We start from the raw sequence: 20,160 nt of genomic DNA, 5'->3' as shown, positions 1-20,160 counted from the left end.
AGGACCGGGTCCGGATCAGGTCCAGACCGGATCAGGACCAGGTCCAGATTGGGTCTGGACCGGGTCAGGACCAGGTCCAGATTGGGTCTGGACCGGGTCAGGACCGGGTCTGGATCAGGTCCAGACCGGGCCACAGGAAGTGATGAAGGACGACCAACAACTGGAGCCGGTTCCTGCCCTGTTCAGGAAGCCTCCAGCCTCCAGCCTGAATTATCTTCAGTATTATAAACTTTTTATCCTGTTTTTGTGCCCAGAGCTGCTTTGTTTCTCTGCAGAGTGAGTCAGAACCGTTCAGAACCGGCAGGATTCCTGGCAGCAACCAAACAGAACCTTCAGCTTCCAAAACGCAGGAAAACCACCGTCTGTTCGCTTAAAACCAGGACAACAGGAAACCCCCCAACCCGCTACATCAATCCCAGCTGACTTTAAAGGTCCCAGTTTGCTGAGCATCATGGGAGTTTAACTCCACAAAGAGACGATGGAGGGATGAGTTTCTGCTGAGGACGGAGGAGAGAAATCTGGACAGTCTGTCTTTTGCCTGGACAAAGAAGCCTGCATGCGTGTGTGTGTGTGTGTGTGTGTGTGAACAGGTGAGCTAACTACCTGAGTCAACAGCCACTCATGAATACATTCAGAGCCTGAGAACAGAGAGCAGCGACTGTGACAAATGCCAGCAGCCTTGGACACAAACGCAGGCAGAGGTGAAGCCAAACACACACACACACACACACACACACACACACACTCTCTCTCTCTCTCTCTCTCTCTCTCCCTAATCTCTGACACACACGCTCCCAGAGACATGCACACCCCGGGTGGATAATGCAGCCTGCTGACAGCTGACGTCTGTAATGAGGAGTTTAAATGTATTTCAGTTTGTGGATCCGAGCCACAAGAAAACGGAGAACCGGCCCGGTTCAGGGCCAGAACCAAAGGAACCAAAGGAACCAGAGTCCTGCAGGCCGACCCAAACAGAGAGCAACCAGCTCATATGAAATACGTAAGAACCTTATTTAGGCTGTTTTCCTCCTGATGGTCCGGTGGACCTTAGCTAGCTTAGCGTTCACATTGGAACCAAACCAGAGTTCACTTCTACCAAACCCAGTCTGAGGTTCAGAGGACCAGAGGTCAGAGGTCGATTAGTGTTCAGACCTCACCAACCGGACCGGACTTTCTAAACGGACTGGAGTTGGGTTGAAGCGGGCCTGGTGGGACTGCAGCCTTAAAGTTCTCCTGATTGTTGACGCCGTCAAACCGGGCCGAGACTCAGAATAATTCTGCCTCATGGAGCCGCAGGAAGAATAAGAGACAGAAAACAGACATGAGGTTATAATTTACCATCTCTGCTATCAAGCCCACAGCATCACAGGCCCTCCACCATGCTGAACAGAGGAGCTTTTCCACATATTCATCCTGTTTTCCACCAGAACCATCTGACCCGATCCGGTTCTGGATCCGGTTCTGACTTTAAACCCAAATGAACTCATGAAGGTCAACATGTCCGCCTCAATTTAAAGACATGATTTCCTGTCTTTCCCGTTTTGCAGAGGGCTGTTCCTGTGTGTCGGGTCAAACAGGAAGTGATTGATTATTGGTTAACAGTTATAAACGCTGCGTCGTCTCACAGCGAGGTGGGCGGAGCCTGCTGCTCCGCTCTGACCATCAAACATGTTAGAATAACTCCCGATCCTTTTGTCCTTGGATAAAAACGCAGCCAGGCTTCTTCACGACTCGTTTCATTATCCGTCGCCATGGTAACAGATGCTTATTTCCCCACACAGTCATTCATCTTCACTTAAAGGCACAGAGGAGCGCTAACAAGGACAGACCAACATCAGTCAGCGGGACGTTTTCTGCTTAGAGAGACAGAAAACGGGACATCGTTCATCTAAACTACAGAAGGAGCTCAGAGACGGATGGAGGCAGGCGGTCCGAAACGGTCCGAAACGGTCCGAAACGGTCCGAAACCGAACAACACCAAGACGCAACAGCAGTCAGACCCAGAATCTGATCAGAAGAACCAAACAGAACCTGCCAGAGCTGAAACAGAACCGGGTCTGTTTGAAGAGCTGATCCAGTCCCAGACACATTATTTATTTAAAACTATAAAGAATAAATAAAATGTATTTAGTTTTTTCAGATCCAGATTCCAGATGAAGAATTTGAAATATATTTATGATCAACATGAGAAAATAAAGATGTTTTTATTCTTGTATGGAAAAGAAAAAATGCCTGAAATGAAATTATGTTTTTAGCGTTTTGGTTCTGTTTGGACCGTATTCACTGACCCAGATTCATCGGTTCTGGTTCTGGAACTATCAGGTTTTCTCTGTTCTGATCGGTTTGATGTTCCTCTCAGAGGCGAATCAAAGCCTCCACCTGCGCCAGCTGACACCTGCTGGTCTCTGCAGAGGTCAAAGGTCATCTCAGCCTCACTGAGTCACTTCCAGGTGCAGAAACACGGCGGGTCGGGTCCAAACCCAGACAGAACCTGCTGGGTTCTCATGTTTACGCTCTTATTTCACAGACAAAGGTCTGGAGAGTGGTTCTGTTTGGTTCTATTGGGTTTGGTTCTGTTTGGTTCTGCTGGGTTTGGTTCTGTTTGGTTCTGTTTGGACCTGTAGAACCTGATCTCTTTTTCTTCTTCAGTCCAAACTAAAGTAAAAATCATCAAATTAATGAAACAGGGGACCGGAACCGGACCGGAACCGGACTGGAACTCTGACCAGAACCCATCAGAACCGACACCCAGATGGCCGATGCTCTGCTCGCTCAGCGGACCCGCTCCTGGAGTCGGAACCACAGCTGAACCGGGCCGCTGACTCATCCCCTCCAGCAGCAGCGCCGCTCACCTGCCTATCTGGGTCAGAACCGGGCCAGCGCTCATGTCTCGGAGCATTTTTCACTCTCAGGGTGCTGATCCAGCGAGCAGCGCTCCGACGAAGAGCCGTGAAGAATCTGCGTGTCAGAACTTTCCGGTCTGGACCCGAACGGAGCAGCTGGAGAACCTGCCTTCATTTATCCTCAGCAGGAACAATAATAGGTTCTGATGACGCCGGAACACCGGGCCGCCGCAGCTGCAGAACCTCTGAGGAGCGCTGACACAGCAAGATCCGACCAGTTAGACCGGACCGGATCGGATCAGAACCGGGCCGGACCAGAACCAGAGCAGAACCGGCCCTGGATTTACAACAAAACAGCTGAAATCCTGCAGAAACCACCTGAACCAGAACATCCTGCCGGGCCCGACGGACCCGGACTGAGTCGGCACAGGTCACGTGCACGCTCACAGTGACACGTGCACAACACAAATCAGTCACTTCCTGTTAGCAACGCCACCGCGCCGCGCCTCCTCCTTCCAGCCGGACCTCAGATTGAACCGTTGATAAAAATCATATTTCGGTTCATATCTCTGATTTGGTGCAGCTGAACTCAGCAGGAGTGAAGCCGAGAAATGTTCCCCGATTTACAAAGTCTGGCTGAAGTGGTGTTTGTCATCCCAGAGTCTGGTGTAGCGCAGACCAGGAAGTTCAGAGATTTTACAGAGTTCATCATTTTTATAGTTCGTCTGCAGTTATCGGGTCGGGTCCTCACCTCCTCCTCTCTCTCCTCGTCTCCCTCGGATCCCTCGCTCTGCTCCTCCTGACCCTCCTCTTCTTCCTCCTCCTCCTCTTCCTCCGGAAACTCCACGTCGGACTCTCCGGGGGCGATGGGAACGCTGATGGTCAGGTTGGGGTTGGTCATGTAGCTGTCGTCCTCCGGAACCACGTACTTCTCCACATGGCGGCCTGGAACAGACGGGTCGGGTTGGTTCTGGTTCTGTCCAGATAAACCCAAACTGTGTGTGTGTGTGTGTGTGTGTGTGTGTGTGTGTGTGTTACCGATGACGGCGCCGTTGGCCTCAGTGTGAACGGTGCTCAGCCGTTTCAGCTTCATCATGGCTTTGGCCTCTTTTCGTTTCTGCCGGCGCCGCTTCAGGTTCCCGTTGAAGAAGTCCACCACCTAGAACCCCAGAACCATCGGGTCAGAACCATCGGGTCAGAACCATCAGGTCAGAACCATCGGGTCAGAACCAGGTCAGAACCAGGTCAGAACCATCAGGTCAGAACCATCGGGTCAGAACCATTGGGTCAGAACCAGGTCAGAACCATCAGGTCAGAACCATCGGGTCAGAACCATCGGGTCAGAACCAGCAGTACCTGTCGGCGGCACCAGCCCAGGCCCAGAGTGATCCGGTGGATGGCGATCTGGAGGTTGTTCATCTCCCCGTCTTCATCTGGGGCGGAGAGGTTGTCGGAGCTGAAGCTGCTGAGGAGCAGAGCCAGGAAGAGGTTCAGCAGCTGCAGACAGAGCAGAGGGGGCGGAGTCAGAGCTGACCTGGGCGGAGGGGGCGGAGTCAGAGCTGACCTGGGCGGAGGGGGCGGAGTCAGAGCTGACCGGGGCGGAGTCAGAGCTGACCGGGGCGTAGGGGGCGGAGTCAGAGCCGGTTCTGACCCGAAACACGTCCGATCACAGGTTACATCAGCTAAAAGCTTTGAGTTTAAAGTGGAAGTCAAGGAACAGGAAGTGATGTAGAAAACCAAACAGAGATAAAAAGAAAATGTCTGATTCATTCATAATTCTGACATGGAGCTGATGAAGCATCAACCCTGCGGCTGGAGGGTGGTTACCTAGCAACCAGCAGCTGCTGGAAACCGGGCCACTGGGTCAATAACAGACACCAGGAAGCAAACTGGAAACTGGCTGGACTGGAGTTTATTTAGTGGAATCAGAGTAAAAGGGGCTGAAGACAATGCAAAGCAGGATTTTACTTAAAATAAATTTTTAACATGAATTATTAACAAAAAGGTATTTTTATGATCGACATCATTAAAGTCTGAGACTCTAATCCAGGTTTCTGATCCTGCAGCTCCAGAAGTGATAAACCAGATATTAGTTTTAATTATACGTTTGTAATAAATGCAGGTTTTAGTAGTTTAATAATTACACTGAAAGTACCAGCAACAGGTTTCTAGATCTATTTTCTCATTCATATTTCCAATAAAAATCAACATCTTACAAAACGCTTTATTCACTTTTCACAAAAGTCTTATGGTTTTATTAATTTTAAAACCAAAATCTAAATAAAATTGTGTTTTTTTAGTGTAACAACATTTCCTCCAGTGTGCGTCATTTGCAGCTCTAAATATGTTTTCTGAAGCTGAACTGGCTGCAAAGATCTGATCTAAAGTTTCTGATTTTATAATAATTATCCTCCAGAGGGAGTTGCATTATTTCGGTGTGTGTGTGTGTGTGTGTGTGTGTGTGTATTGATCCCAGCTGGTGCCATGTTTGTTGTCGTTGTGTGTTACTGATCTCTGTTGCTGTCATAGCTTCCCTGACCCAAATCGCTGCCGTCTGATTGGCTGTGTAATCCACCAATAGATCAATGGTTCTGATTGGCTAACATGGCAACCTGCGGTATTGACCAATGACCTTCCTGCTTTCCAGTAGTCAATACCCAGACTCTGACAGGAGCGACTGCAGAACCAGCAGACCGTTTCCTGATTAGCAACTCATTACAGGGAAAACGGCTTTAATTCCAGGTTCGGCCACTTGGGGGCAGCAGAAAGGCTATGATGTGAGCAAACAGCAGATTGTAGGTCAGTCATGAGGACAAAGTTCAGGTGTTGAGAAAAGCTCCAGTTACCATGGTAACAGATCCAGGTAAGATGTAAAACTCTCAAACTGAACCAAAAGTTACCTCAATAAAGGACCGGTCCGGTTCTGGAGCCAGCTGTTGCTCCTGATGCTCCTCGTTTAGCTCGACGACACACACCCCACACACACACACACACATCATTTACTTCACATCAGCCAATGAGCTGAACTGACTGGATTCGTTTTACTGATGGTTTCCTTCCAGACGTTTACTGGACCAGCAGAGACGCTTCACGGTTTTACTGGAAACTTAAATTCTCCTTCAGTAAACCGGCTGCTGCCTGGAAACGGCCCCGCAGCAGATCCAGGGGGAACCAAGCCGGGTCGGATTGATCCAACGCATCACACCAACCGCCGAGAGCAAAGCCTCCTGGGAAATCCCCAGGAGGAGCGGCGGGAGTCCCAGTAAACCATAGAGGCAGACAGAGACAAACTGGGAGAGCTGGGAGGGAGAACAGGAACGGTCTGGGAGGAACAAGGATCACATGTAAAGAGGTTCTAATGGTTCTGCTCAATCTAATGGTTCGGTTCTGTTCAGATGGATCCACTGAGTCAAACATCACGATTCTTCTCTTCAAATATCAGAATTTAATTTGATAAAATCGTTCATCTTCAGCTGAATCGAGTCAAAATGAACTGGATCGATTAAAAAGAACTGAATCTGTTAAAGCAGTGAACTGAATCAAACCGAATGCAGCTGAACCAGTTCCAACCCAGTTCCCACCTCCAGGTCAGAACCGACCCAGAACCGGTCGTCCTCTACAGAACCTCAGCGGACAGGAACATGAGACCCAAACTGGATCTCATTCTGAGGCAAACCGGGTCGGTTCCACTGAGGTTAAACGTTCAGAACAAGCCCGACTGCAGCTCCGTTTGGACCCAGAACCAGGATCCTGTGGAGCTGCAGCAAGTACAGCTGGAGCTCCACACGTCTGACGAGAGGATGAGGAGGAGGATGAAGAGTTACTGGTACCAGGTGTGCTGCAGGTGAAGTGCTGACTCAGCAGAATCAGTTCGGCGGCTCGTTTGTCATGAGCTGCAGCAGCTGAACATCTGCTGCAGCTCAGAGCCTCCGCCGGGCCTGATGGGACCCGCCTGCAGCGGGGAGGACCTGCTGCTGCTGGGTCGCCATGGCAACGCTGGACGCAGCAGCCCGTCCCAGTCAAACCAGTCCAGACCGACGTTCTGGTTCTGAGAACCTCCTGGAGAGAAAAACTGAACTCCTTCAGGAGGCTTCAGGTTCAGCCTGGGTGGAAAGTAAGTAAGTAAGTAAGTAAGTACACCCTGTTCTTCTGCTGCTCTGGTCCTCATATTTCCATTCTTCTTCTGTGGTTTCTGTTTTCCTGTTTTTATCTTTTTTCTTCATTTATTTCTCTTTTTGCTGTTTTATTCCATTTTTACTATTTTCTCTAAAGTTTCATCTGAATTTTCTTTGTTCTTGTATTTTTTATTTTCCCTTGTTGAACATTTCTATAGTTCTCGTCGTTATTGCATAACTTCCTTCCTCAATGCGACGATTCCATGAATCCTGATGATGTTTCTTATTTTCTCTTTTTTTATTTGCTTTTAATTATTTTTCCTCTTTTGTTGTCCATGTTTATTTTCTTCACCTCTTTCTTCTTTCCTTCAGACAAACTTTAACTTTAATTAGATTTTTTTCATCTCAGGGTGAAGCACTGCATGTCTCACAAAGGAAAACACACACACACACGCGCACACACGCACACACACCTCTGGATCACAATCGGAGCGTTTCTAACGGGATAAATCAGATCAACGGGAACGCTGCCGTCATCCCGACTCAAACGCACCGCGATATGTTCAGGTGCATTTCTTCAGTCGGGTCAGCGTAAACCTCTGCAGGAGGAGGTGTGTGTGTGTGTGTGTGTGTGTGTGTGTGTGTGTGTGTGGGTGTGCGTGCGTGCGTGTGTGTGTGTGGGTGTGTGTGCGTGCGTGCGTGCGTGCGTGTGTGTGTGTGTGTGTGTGTGTTGTATCAGCCTCATTATTAAATCTCCATGAGAGCATTAAGCCAGCAGCTGAGAGGAGTCGAGTTATTGCTCTGAGAGTCGTTATGATCCGCTGACGGCCGGAGAGACGGAGACACTTCAGGCTAATCAGAACCAGGAGGAGGAAGAGGAGGAAGAGGAGGACGGAGTGGAAATGAGAAGCTGCTCCTCTCCTGAACTTGAGACGTTTTCAGGGTCATAAAGTTACTTTTGGATCTAGTTATTGTCTCGATCAGATGCTGAAATGCTTCCAGTGTTTCCTGGTTTGGGAATTTCGTGCTTCCTGAACATCCGGTCCTCTGGCTGTGACTCCGTGTTTTTGGGTCAGAACATCGGAGCGGGCCAGGAGAACTCCTGCAGAACCGATCCGGAACAGGAACAGGAACAGGAACAGAACTCTGCAGCTGCAGCAGAAAGCGGCTGCTGCTCCGATTCATCCCATAAAAACATAAAAACCTAAAAACCGTCAGGCGGATTCATCACAGCAGATCTGGAGAAATCAGTCATCCAGTTGATTTGATGTTCAGAGTCATGATTTGATTCAGAACCTGTCCGAACGGTTCTAGAGGTTCTGTTGAAATGACGAGACTGACGAGGAAAAGACACAGTTAGAATATTTGTCTAAAACACTTAAATTATCAGTTTTCCATCAGTTTAATTCAGCAGAAACTCTACAACTAAAATGAGCAGAATTCAGTTTAGTTAGTTTAGCTGCCTGGTTTTTACTTAAAGATATTTATATAAAAATGTATTCAGAATATTTGGTGGTAATGCATATAATGCATTATATGTGTAATACATTAAAACGGATCAATAATTTCCATTTGATTTATCGTTTATCGTTTTTCTCAAAAACTGGATGATAAAAGTTTCAGTCGAGTTTCTAGATCTTAACTCTAATTATGTTAATTTCATTTGTTGTTTTGTTTATTTAGTTTGGATATTTAAAGTGTCTTCTAGTTCCAGTGTTGAAATTTAAACTTTAATTTGATAATGGGTTTAGTTTGCCATTATCATTATATTAGTGCAAAATGGTCTGAAAATAAAAATATTACCGTTTTATCGTCCAGTAACATTTTTATCCTGACAGAACCAGAGACGTTCGACTTAAAACACATTTAAAATCTATTTTTGAGTCTTTTGAATTCAGGAAAGAAACATTTTATTCTCCATCTCTACTGATCTGTAGAAACCAGAACCAGAACCAGAACCAGAACCAAACCCTCAGCAGCCAGAAACACTGCAGCTGGACCCAGACATTCAACTAGAGGTGCACCGATTTCTCGCCCAGCCGATTCATCGCCCAGCCGATTCATCGCCCAGCCGATTTTCTTAATTTTGTGAGATCATTGATCAGCAGATAATTACATGTGAAGCTGATCTGATCTTCATCAGTAAAGGTCTAAAAATCAGCTGCTGTTGTCTTTGCTCTGCAGTCAGTTTGCCTGTTAGCCCCGCCCACCGCCGTAGCCCCGCCCACCAGGTTTTATCTGAATGTTTACGGTAACAATCGCCGCCCCTCTACTTCAACTCAGTGACTTTAATATATTTAGCAACGTTTCAGAAAAATAAATCTTGGTATCGACCAAAATCAGAATCGGCAGGTCAGTCTCTTTTAAAGATCAGGAATCAGCCAGAAAACTGCAATCGGTGCATCCCTACTTTAAACCCAGCCCAAACCGGGTCCATCCGGTCCGGTTCAGAACCAGCAGCCTCTCTACCCCCGCGCGGCGGCAGCGTCCCCCTCAGAGGAACTCACCACCAGGTTTCCGATAACCATGACCAGCATGAAGACGAGGATGCAGAGCGGCTGCCCCGCCACCTCCATGCAGTCCCACATGGTCTCGATCCATTCGCCGCACAGAACCCGGAACACGATGAGGAAGGAGTGGAAGAAGTCCTTCATGTGCCAGCGGGGGAGGACGCAGTCCTTGGAGATCTTACACACACACTCCTGCAGGGACACAGCAGAGGTCAGACACGGCGCCGGCGCCCGGCCCGGCCACCGGGAGGCGACGGCGGCCCACCTGGTAGTTCTTCCCGAACAGCTGCATCCCCACCACGGCGAAGATGAAGACGATGATGGCGAGGACCAGCGTCAGGTTGCCCAGGGCGCCCATGGAGTTCCCGATGATCTTGATGAGCGTGTTGAGGGTCGGCCAGGAGCGGGCCAGCTTAAAAACACGCAGCTGGGGCAGAACAGGGGGCAGGGGTCAGAGGTCAACAGTCGGCAACAACAGGAAGGAAAACTTTTCATTTAGGATTCAATCAACTCCGACTGACTGGACCAGATGCAGATCATTTAGATCTGAGTTTCAGATCCAAAGGATCTGCAGCTTCAAAAGCAGGAAGTGAACTACAGCACAGGGCATTCTGGGTAAATACAACCAAAGCTAACGTGCTAGCCTAGCGCTAGCAGCAGAAATGGCTCCTGGTCTTTAGCCTAAAGAGAAATCCTCCAATGCTAAAATCTGACGCATCCATCTTGTTTCCATCTGGTGAAGAAGGAAGTTGCTCTCAGTGTCTTCAGAGGTTTTTGTGTCGTTTCCTTCAGTGGTTCTTGGTGCAGCGCCCCCACAGGCCAGGAGGGGAACAGGTTGGTTTGACTCAGAGCAGCTGGAGGTGGAGCAGATGTTCTGGTTCCAGTAGAACCGGGTCGACCGGACCATCAGGAGGAAAACATCCTTAGAGACTTTTCAAAGCAAATATGAGTAAAATGTTGGAAAAGAAGCAGAAGATCTCCGGTTATCCTGGATCTATCAGTAGAACTGAGGTTTGTTCTTCTTCTGCAGCATCTATCAGGTCACATAAATCAGAGAAGAAGAAACAATCTGCAGATGCAACCAGTGAGGATGAGGAGGACGAAGGGGTGTTATCATGTGGGGGGTCCTGCAGGAAGACGGAGATCCTCAGAGTGACACTTCCTGAGATCAGTGAGGACAGATGAAGACCCGAGATGCTGCTGACGCCTCCGCTCCACTCCGCCTGATCGGGTCAGAAACTTGGCCACAGCTGGACTTTTGGCTAAATGACATCACTCTGCACCGGCCAATCAGCATGCACCGTCAAACCCAAACATCTCAGAGGGAATCACTTCTCGTGTGGTTGGGTTTTCCACCAACAGAAACCACAACGGTTAAGGCAGGATCAGTGGCTACGCGCTACGCATGTGGGTGCTGCGCTGGAGCGGGCGCCAAAATGACAACATTATTACATTACATTAAACTGTGTCTAAGGGCTGTTAGTGTGAGCGATGCGATGACGTACCAGCCGGAAGGAGCGCAGGACGCTGAGCCCCTCCACATCAGACAATCCGAGCTCCATGAGGCTGAGGCACACGATGATGCTGTCAAAGATGTTCCAGCCCGTCTGGAAGTAGTAGTACGGGTCCAAGGCGATGATCTTCAGAACCATCTCCGCTGTGAAGATCCCTGAGAACACCTGAGGGACACAAACACAGAGGCCACACTGGGGTCACGCTGGGGTCAGACAGAGGTCACATAGGGTCAGAGGTCACACTGGGGTCAGACAGAGGTCACATAGGGTCAGACAGAGGTCACACTGGGTCACACAGGGTCACACAGAGGTCACATAGGGTCAGACAGAGGTCACATAGGGTCAGACAGAGGTCCAGCCCAGCAGAGAGGAAGCTGATCCAGGTCGAGTCCATGTTTATGGTTCTGACCATGCAGATGGTCAGAACATCTTCAGAACCAAACCCTGCTGGGTTCTGGACAGACTTCAGTTCACACCAACACCGACCCACAGAGACGATGAGAATACATCTAAAGTTCTGAGTCCAGCCAACCGGGTCCAGTTCTCCAGAACTCCTGAAGCAAAACAACAGCGACTCACTGCAACCTAAAAATGATCTAAAGTTTAAGTTTCACTTTAACATCTTTAAGTTGGTAGAGCTGCTGCCTCGCAGCCAGAAGGTTCTGGGTTCGATTCCCGACCCGGGTCGTTCTGCATGTTCTCCCAGTGCATGGTGGGTTCTCTCCGGTTCTCCGGCTGCCTCCCAGTCCAAACACATGACTGTCAGGTTAATTGTCTCTCTAAAGTGTGTTTGTCCCGTCTGTCTCTGTGTTGCCCTGCAACAGACTGGAGACCTGACCAGGTGACCCCAGGTCACCCCAGGTGACCCCAGGTGACCCCACCTCTCACCTGAAACGTTTACTGGAGAGGCACCAGAACCTCCTGACCCCATTAGGGCCAAGGGGTAAGACAATGGATGGATGTTCAGCTGCTCATCGGATTAAAAATCCTTTTGTTTCTTATTTTCTAATTTTGTATCATGTCCAGTCAGTTCATGCCGACATCAGAACTTTTGGTTCAGTTCTGAAGTTACTTCAACACAACATCACAACTAACTCTAGATTTTTCATTTTCTGGCAACAAAAACTCCTACAGTTATTTAAATAGTTTGTTTTTTATGCAGTAAAGATCATTTTTAATTCACTCTAAATCTAGTTTGTGTTTTGTGTGAACAGAAAGAGACTCACTACTAAACCTGGTTTAAAATGAATATTTATAAAATTGTATGAATACAAGAACTAGATAAAAGCAGTAAAAACACTAAATGTATCAGGTTATAACCAGATGTGACAGACAGCAGCCATGTGACCCTGAAAGGATCAGCAGGAATACATAAAAATGTTAAATATAAAGATTCATCCATTCAGAGTCGTTTTACTGTATTTTATATTTTCAAGGTTCTGCAGCAGAGATCCAGGTTCTGCCACTGATCTGAATATTTGGGTCAGTTTCATAATCTTCCAGGAACCAGAGGAATAAAACTCAGATGTATAAATGAATGTTTGTGTCAGTGGAGAGAGAAGCGACCTTGAGCCTCGCTGTCGCTCTGACATGCGTCATGACGGCTGAAGCTGCCATCAGGCTGGGAGGAAACAAGAAGCTCCTGAAACTCTCAGGTAAACACAGAGCAGCTGAACGAAGGGCAGGAAGAGTCAGAGGGCCGCGCTGCAGCCCGGCTCAGGTTCAGCCCACGTCCACACGCAGCTCCTATCACCGCCGCTCTGCTCCCCGGCTCTCTGGAAGCCGGCAGGAGTTGAGCTGCGGCGGCGGCTGCTGCAGCAGCGGCGGCGGCGCGCTGACCGCTGCTGAAATGTTTCTGTATGCTTCAGTTAGCATGGAGCCCCACGCCACTCAGCTGGGAGTCACGCTGCTGCTAGCATGCACACTGCATCCGCTTCATGGACCCGGAAACCAAGGCGACATCATGAATCCATCTCTACGGTTTCCATGGTAACCAGCAGGCAAACATCAGCAGAATGCTCTGATAAACAGGCAGCAGAGTCTCAACACAAGGCCAGGGCGGAAAGGCATCAGAATGACTTCAGATTACCGTCCATCAATCTGAGAAAGGTTCAAAGGTCATCGTCTCAAACTGATCTAGACATGTGCCGAGGCGACCCCGTGACCTGGATGGACAGAAGCAACGATGGAGAGAAAAACTGGACCAAGAAACTCCACAAAGACCAGAGAGGCTGAGAAAAACCAGCAGAATCAGTTTAACACGCTGTTCCCACTCCAGATGCTACAGCTGTGTTAGCATGACTGTGTGTGTTTGAGCCTCCATGTGAGTTTCTGGTACCGTTTGCGTGCATTAGCATGCGTGTGTGTGTTAGCATATCTAAGTTTGTCGGCATGTTTGTATGTTTCTGTTGACTGATTTATGTGTGTTAGTATTGTCTTTGTGTTTGCATATTAATGTATAACATGTTTGTGTGTTTTACCATGGCTACCTGTGTTAGCATGGCTACCTGTGTTAGCATGACTACCTGTGTTAGCATGGCTACCTGTGTTACCAGGCTACCTGTGTTAGCATGGCTACCTGTGTTAGCATGACTACTTGTGTTAGCATGGCTACCTGTGTTACCAGGCTACCTGTGTTAGCATGGCTACCTGTGTTAGCATGACTACCTGTGTTAGAATGGCTACCTGTGTTAGCATGGCTACCTGTGTTTGCATTGCTACCTGTGTTAGCATATTTGTATGTGCTGGAATGTCTTTATGCGTTGGCGCTCTGTGTGTTAGCATTGTCTATGTTTGTTAGCAAGCGTGTTTGTGTTTGTTAGCATATTATTATATTAGCATATTTGGATGTTTGTGTTTTCATGTCTCTGTGTTAGCTTGTGTGTTTCAGCATCAGTGTGTATTTAGAGATTTGTGTTTAGTTCTTATGCAGGGCAGTATGTGTGTTAGCGTATATGTTTGTGTTCTCATGTCAGTGTGTGTGTGTGTGTGTGTGTGTGTGTGGAGCCTCCAGGATGGTCCCGTCTCGCCTCGGGGCTCATTAGCTCTGCAGAGCGTTGATTAGCTTCTCCTCATGATTACTGAGTTCAGGAGGAGCTCTCTGCTGCTCTCTGGGTTCAGACACACATGATGATCATGATGATGATGATGATGAGGAGGTAGGTCAGGGTCAGAACGTTCTTTAGTGGTTCTAATAAACCTGGATCTAAGTAACTGGATCTATCTGATCCGGTTCTAGCTCACAGAATTAGTTCATGTTTCCAGTTTAAATCATTCACACTCAGTTTATTATTTTTCCTCCTGTTCTCTCATCATGTTGTTATTTTTGCATACTGTGTCGTGTTTTCCGGTCATTTTCTCGCTCATGTTTCTCTGACGTCAGGCCGACTGATGCTAACGAAGTTAAACTCGGCTCAGCTGTCAAACATCAGCAGCAGCTGCTGCTTCCCTGCAACCAAAAGCATCAGTGAGCAGAAAAACTGGCTGCTTTATGCAACTCAGTAAATATGAAACTATGACCTTTAAAAGGCTTCGGCTGAATTAACTCAAGCAGCTTCCGGTTCACCAAGTTAAAGCAATATATTTACAGATGTTTTCAACTAAAATGCTAAAAAACTTTACTGCAAGTCTTTGAAAAGAACAATTCATTTAGTTTATTTTATTCAGCAACAAAAACAAGAACTTTCTTCTAAAATTGTGAGGTCTTTAGCAAACTGGATGCCAAAGTCTGAGTAAAATGATGTTTGTGGCCTAATCAAAGTAAAAATGATGTGGCTAATCAAAGAAAAAATAGTTTTGTTAAACTGAACATTTTACAATTAAGAAGATCTCATCCTAAAAACCCATAGAAGATGTTAAACATCATCAGCTTCACTTTCTGAAAGTCAAACTGAAGTCAGGGGCCACATGAATGCATTCCAGGGGCCACAAATGGCCCTCAGGCCGCACTTTGACCCCCACCTCATGGAAAAAGCTCCTGAGCTAAACTGAATAAACTGAATGTTTGACGAGGATCGACAGGAATGTGTGTGATGGACCTGAAATGAAGTTCTGTAAAGTTTAGTTTGGACTGGTGATATAGAAACAAACTGTATCTATAATGATCTATAGATCAGCATCTATAGATCAGCATCTATAGATCAGTATCTATAAACACTGATCTACAATCCAGCAGCTGATGGTTCTGATCTGGTTCCTCTGGTTTGATGTTTAACTTCCTCTGAGTTTCTGATTCACTGATGGAGGAAAGAAACTGACCAGCAGCTACGTTCACTTCAGAGTGTGTGTGTGTGTGTGTGTGTGTGTGGGTGTGTGTGTGTGTGTGTGTGTGTGTGTGTGTGTGTGTGTGTGTGTGTGTGTGTGTGTGTGTGTGTGTGCCGTAGGCTCTTGAACAGGGATGTTGACATCAGCACTCACTAATAACAGTAACATCAGCAGAGAGAGGATGACTATGTGAGGAAGACGCGTGATTATTTTTGTCACAACCAGGCAGATGTAATGAGTAAGCAGCACTACAACACACACACACACACACACACACACACGCAGGCGGCTGCAGGCTGCAGCAGACGATCATTAAGCAGAATGTTCTGAGGTTTCGTCCTTCTTGTTTTAACTCCATTAAATCGTCTCTGATTTAATCTGAGGGACATTAAACCAACATTTCCTGTTTTATCGTTAAACTTCCTGCTCTGCCTCAGTGCCTCTGAGCAAAGACGGGCGTCCAGCAGAGGACGGGCGTCCAGCAGAGGACGGGCGTCCAGCGGAGGACGGGCGTCCAGCGGAGGACAGACGTCCAGCAGAGGACGGACGTCCAGCAGAGGACGGGCGTCCAGCAGAGGACGGGCGTCCAGCAGCCAGCTGACCCCAGTTAGACTGAAACGTTTCACAAACAGCTTCAGTTTCAGGATCTGCAGAGAAGCTTTAATATGACATCATCACTGTGACATCATCACTGTGACATCATCACTGTGACATCATCACTGTGACATCATCACAGCTGAACAGGTTTCTGTCTAACAAACTACGTCAGACAGGAAGTCCTTCACGGTGGACAAAACATTTAGCAGAAAATCAGTTAAAGAGATGAAATCTGAATATACAGAATAAAAATATACAGAATATTCATCCAGCTGCTGTTTTTATTTATTAATGCTGAACTTTTTATTTCCACATCCTGAAAAACACAGTCAGTCTCTTCTGGTTTGTTTAGTTTTCTTGATTGATTTTTACTCTCATATTCAATCAATTTAAATATTAATAAAATGATTATGTATTTCTGTAACTCATATAGATTAATTAAACACAGATTGACGTTTTAAAGCTTTTATTTCTGTTAATGATGATAATTTCCTGATTTCAGCTCTAATAAAAACTGTTTAATATTAGCCTAAAGGCTTTTATTTTGNAAAGACATTTCTGACAAGTGAATAATACTCAAGTGTTTATAATCCTGAGGAAAAAACACTGTAAAGCTTAAAGGAGAGAAGGACGGTGAGGAAGAGGAGGAGGAGGAAGAGTTCAACCTGTTTCATCAGAAATCCTCTAAAACTTTCATTTTCCTTCATGATGGATTTATTCTGAATGTTTGGAGTGTTTTTGTTTTTTTGTTCCCTAAAATTTGCTTTGATTTTTAGAAACTGCTTGAATTTCTTGTTTTAATTTTCTATTAAATAAATAATTAAGTTTTTGTTCTGCAGATAAAATGATTTGTTTTACATCTCGGCTCCATTTTGCTCCGTTCAGATAAAATGTTCCTCAAACTGAACGGCCAGACTGAATCTCCACCAGAATCACTGACGCTGGTTAAACTCCACATGGAGCCTCCAACCACAGGGAGCAGCTCACCCTGACCTCTGACCTTAAGAGGCTTAGCAGCATCAACACTTTCCTCCAAACTTTTCAGACTTTCTCGTCTCCCAAACCAAGACGAAGCTTCCAGGAAACGAGTCGGAGCAGCTGCTCTGTCATCTGAAGGCGCTGCTGGACCGGCGCTGCTGGAAATGAAATAAGTGGAAGATCTCTGGTGAAAACAGAATCAGCTCGGCCTCCAAACATAAATCAGGATGTCGGGAAACAAAGCCTTCCCCGGAACAGAGACATTAAAGGTTAGCGGCGCTCAGCGCAGGTCGGCTGCTGCTCTGCGGATAAAAGCCTCCTCTGAATGTTGGAGGTGTTTGCTCGGATGGAAATATTGAAACGCGGAGAGCGCCGCTGAAAAGCAAACAGCGAGCGCATTAGCTGACATTGATTGTGTCAGCAGGGAGGCGTCCTGACATGATCCAGCTTACATAACCCTCAGAGGCGCGCAGCCCACAGAAAGGCCACCGAAATGCTAAGCAAACATCTGCCGGGATTAGAGGTTTGATCCGCTAAGGAACTTCAGACTTCAACCTTTCTCAGCCGCACAACAACTCAAAGTGTTTACGCTGCAGAAGACGGCGGCCGCATCAAACAGGAAGTGAGGCGACAGCAGCGTTACATAATCCACCGATAACAGGAAGGGGCCTGAGGGCCGCCGGCGCTAACGCTAACCAACACCGAGCTACATGGAGGAATCAGCACCGACGAGAAGATCACCTGAACGACCTGAGAGTCGCTTAGCAACCATCAGGTTCTGCTGCCATCACAAACGTAAACATGGGGAAGTTTCCTAAACTCTGCAGAGATTTTAACTTTGTTTATTTTTTCTTGTTTTAAATAAAGAGAGTTTATGTGGAGAGGAAATGGACTTCAAAATAAGAGCATGAATATAAATTTCTTAAAACTTCAACAGATGTTGAACTTTATTTGGCTGAAAGTTTACAAAACATCCAAATTATGCTTCAGAATTTATCTATAGAGATTTATTTTATTATTGCGAAGTGCGCTAAACGTTTTAAAAGTTAGCATAATTGCTGAAGCGCTAAACATTAGCTCTGCTATTAGCGCATTAGCAGTACTGTGCCCACCACAGCTGACAGCAGAACAAATTATCATTAATTCATAAAAAATAATTTAACAAATACTTTTATTTCCTGATGGAGCTGCATGACTGGATGATTTTTATTTTTTCATGTTTTAGGTTTGAATAATGAAACAACATGAACATCCAACATGGACGATTCAGACAGCTTGTTTGTATATTTTCATCAGTTATTTCCAGTAACTTCAGGTGGAATCGTCGCTAACGTCGTCAGTTTGAACTGGAACATGAAGAAGGATCCCGTCTCTGAAGCAGCAGCGTACCATGTCAGGCCCCGGCTCCACAGGTTGAGCCACACAGCTGCAGGTTGTTTCTACTTTTAAACCTCGTTAGCATTCGGTTTCCGCCCAGCTGAGGCCGGCTCTGCCCAGGTGTGCAGCGCTCTGGCCCAGGGCCGTTCACACCTCAGGTGAACCAATTAGCATAGCGCTTCCACCGATCAGCGGCCCGAAGGTCGTCTGCGGGGTCAAACCGCGCGGCTAGTCACTAGCTGACCCGCTTCTGTCAGCTCCGATACACTGACTCACCTCCAAACATTCCTGGTTTAACTGGAAACGCAGCAGGTCAGGATTTATTTTCATCCCAAGGTCTGAGAGACTTTCAGCTCGTTTCACACCAGGTTTCTTCTTCTTCTGTCACTTCCAACCAACATCACCGCCTCCTCCACGGCTTCAAAGTTAGTTTGGTGAAAAAGTCCTACAGCAAATCCTCTACAGAACGACCCAGTTCAGCTACATGGACCAGAAAATAGACGGATCCCATTCAGAAACATGGACCAGAACCACTTTCTCCTACAAAACATCCATTCATCCCCCCATCCCTCCCTCCCTCCCTCCATCCTACCAGGTTTCCGATGCTCAGCATCCCGTTGAACTCGGGCGTCATTGGGTAATGCTCCATGGCCATGAAGAGCGTGTTGAGGACGATGCAGACGGTGATGGCCAGGTCCAGGAAGGGGTCCATCACCATGATCTTCACCAGCTGTTTCAGCCGCAGCCAGGAGGGGGAGCACTCCCACACCAGGTATCGGTGGGCGAACACGTACCAGCAGGGGTGGCACTTCTTATGGGACTCCTCCAGCTCTGCCCAGATGAAGACAGCAGCTTTTTATCTGCTAATCATTCCAAACATTTACAGATTTTTCTACATGCAGCAGCAGAGGAGTTTGTAGTTTATGGGTCAGAAGTTTGTTTTGACTCCAGACTGGAAGGATTTCATCCTGGAGTAAGGCGGCAGGGCGGGGAGCGGAGATGAATCAGAGAGGACAGCAGTGGGTTTTTGTGTTTTCCTGTATAATGATCTGTTCTCTAAGAGCAGCGAGCGCCGGGGGGCAGACGGTGACTCAGCACACCCAACAAACACACACAGGAAGCTGATTGCATGGTAAATGAGGGTGACCACGATGCCACACTCCTTCTCTCTTTCATTCAGTTTCTGTGCGCCGCTCTCCTCTTTCTGACAAACAAAGCGCGCGTTCCCCTGAGGACGGCGGGAGCCACAACAAACCCAGACTCTCTTACACAACCCAGTTTTAGCTCAGTCTGCTGCCGTGTTGGGCAGCTTCATGGATTCTGACATGTTTTTGGTTCTTCTTGCAGTTTTGCATAATGTTGCATTAATACGACCACTTCAGGTCGACTCTGGACTCGTCACTATTGGTGTTCTGTTTAATTCATGCTGGTCTGTTTCCTCTGTCTTTCTGGACTTCTTGCTATTTATGACGCCGGTTCTGAGTCAGTCCATCGGTTTGGAAACAGTTTTAACTGCGGACTGGCAGTAGATTCTGGAATACTTTGGTCTACAGAGGATCCAGGAGTTACGTCTGGGCGGGTCGGTTCGGTTTGGGTCGGTTCAGGTTGGTGCAGGTCGGTTTGGGTCGGTTCAGGTTGGTGCAGGTCGGTTTGGGTCGGTTCAGGTTGGTGCAGGTCAGTTTGGGTCGGTTCAGGTTGGTGCAGGTCAGTTTGGGTCGGTTCAGGTCAGTTTGGGTCGGTTCAGGTCGGTTTGGGTCGGTTCAGGTTGGTGCAGGTCAGTTTGGGTCGGTTCAGGTCAGTTTGGGTCGGTTCAGGTCGGTTTGGGGCGGGTCAGGTTGGTGCAGGTCAGTTTGGGTCGGGTCAGGTCGGGTTGAGTCGGTTCAGGTTGGTTTGGGTCGGTTTGGGTCGGTGCAGGTCAGTTTGGGTCGGTTCAGGTCGGTTTGGGGCGGGTCAGGTTGGTGCA

The 20,160-nt window shown here is 47.4% G+C and overlaps 1 protein-coding gene and 2 long non-coding RNA genes across 5 annotated transcripts in view; 2 read left to right on the top strand and 1 right to left on the bottom strand.

Annotated features, from left to right (window-relative positions):
• The window catches only part of LOC106947914 (uncharacterized), a 9,990-nt gene extending 4,162 nt beyond the window's left edge, over positions 1-5,828 (top strand). The window contains exons 2-3 of the long non-coding RNA XR_001425070.1: positions 3,274-3,278; positions 4,356-5,828. This is a non-coding gene — a long non-coding RNA (uncharacterized LOC106947914). The remainder of the gene's footprint in view (positions 1-3,273; positions 3,279-4,355) is intronic.
• The window catches only part of LOC106947912 (sodium channel protein type 4 subunit alpha-like), a 172,999-nt gene that overhangs the window by 46,380 nt on the left and 106,459 nt on the right, over positions 1-20,160 (bottom strand). For all 3 annotated transcript variants that reach the window (XM_015033230.1, XM_015033229.1, XM_015033231.1), the window contains exons 16-22: positions 18,790-19,028; positions 10,974-11,147; positions 9,734-9,895; positions 9,466-9,660; positions 4,200-4,340; positions 3,882-4,002; positions 3,595-3,788 (exon numbers count right to left, since the gene is read on the bottom strand). In XM_015033230.1, the coding sequence (XP_014888716.1) occupies positions 3,595-3,788; positions 3,882-4,002; positions 4,200-4,340; positions 9,466-9,660; positions 9,734-9,895; positions 10,974-11,147; positions 18,790-19,028 (1,226 nt within the window). The remainder of the gene's footprint in view (positions 1-3,594; positions 3,789-3,881; positions 4,003-4,199; positions 4,341-9,465; positions 9,661-9,733; positions 9,896-10,973; positions 11,148-18,789; positions 19,029-20,160) is intronic.
• Positions 1-20,160, top strand: part of LOC106947913 (uncharacterized) — a 66,190-nt gene that overhangs the window by 26,186 nt on the left and 19,844 nt on the right. The gene's annotated exons all lie outside the window — the stretch shown is intronic.

Source organism: Poecilia latipinna, unplaced genomic scaffold, assembly GCF_001443285.1.
Source record: "Poecilia latipinna isolate Pla-1442-1.1 unplaced genomic scaffold, P_latipinna-1.0 Scaffold261, whole genome shotgun sequence".
Lineage (NCBI taxonomy): Eukaryota > Metazoa > Chordata > Actinopteri > Cyprinodontiformes > Poeciliidae > Poecilia > Poecilia latipinna.
The sequence above is the reverse complement of the archived record's forward strand: the minus strand, read 5'-3'. Positions and strand labels throughout refer to the sequence as shown.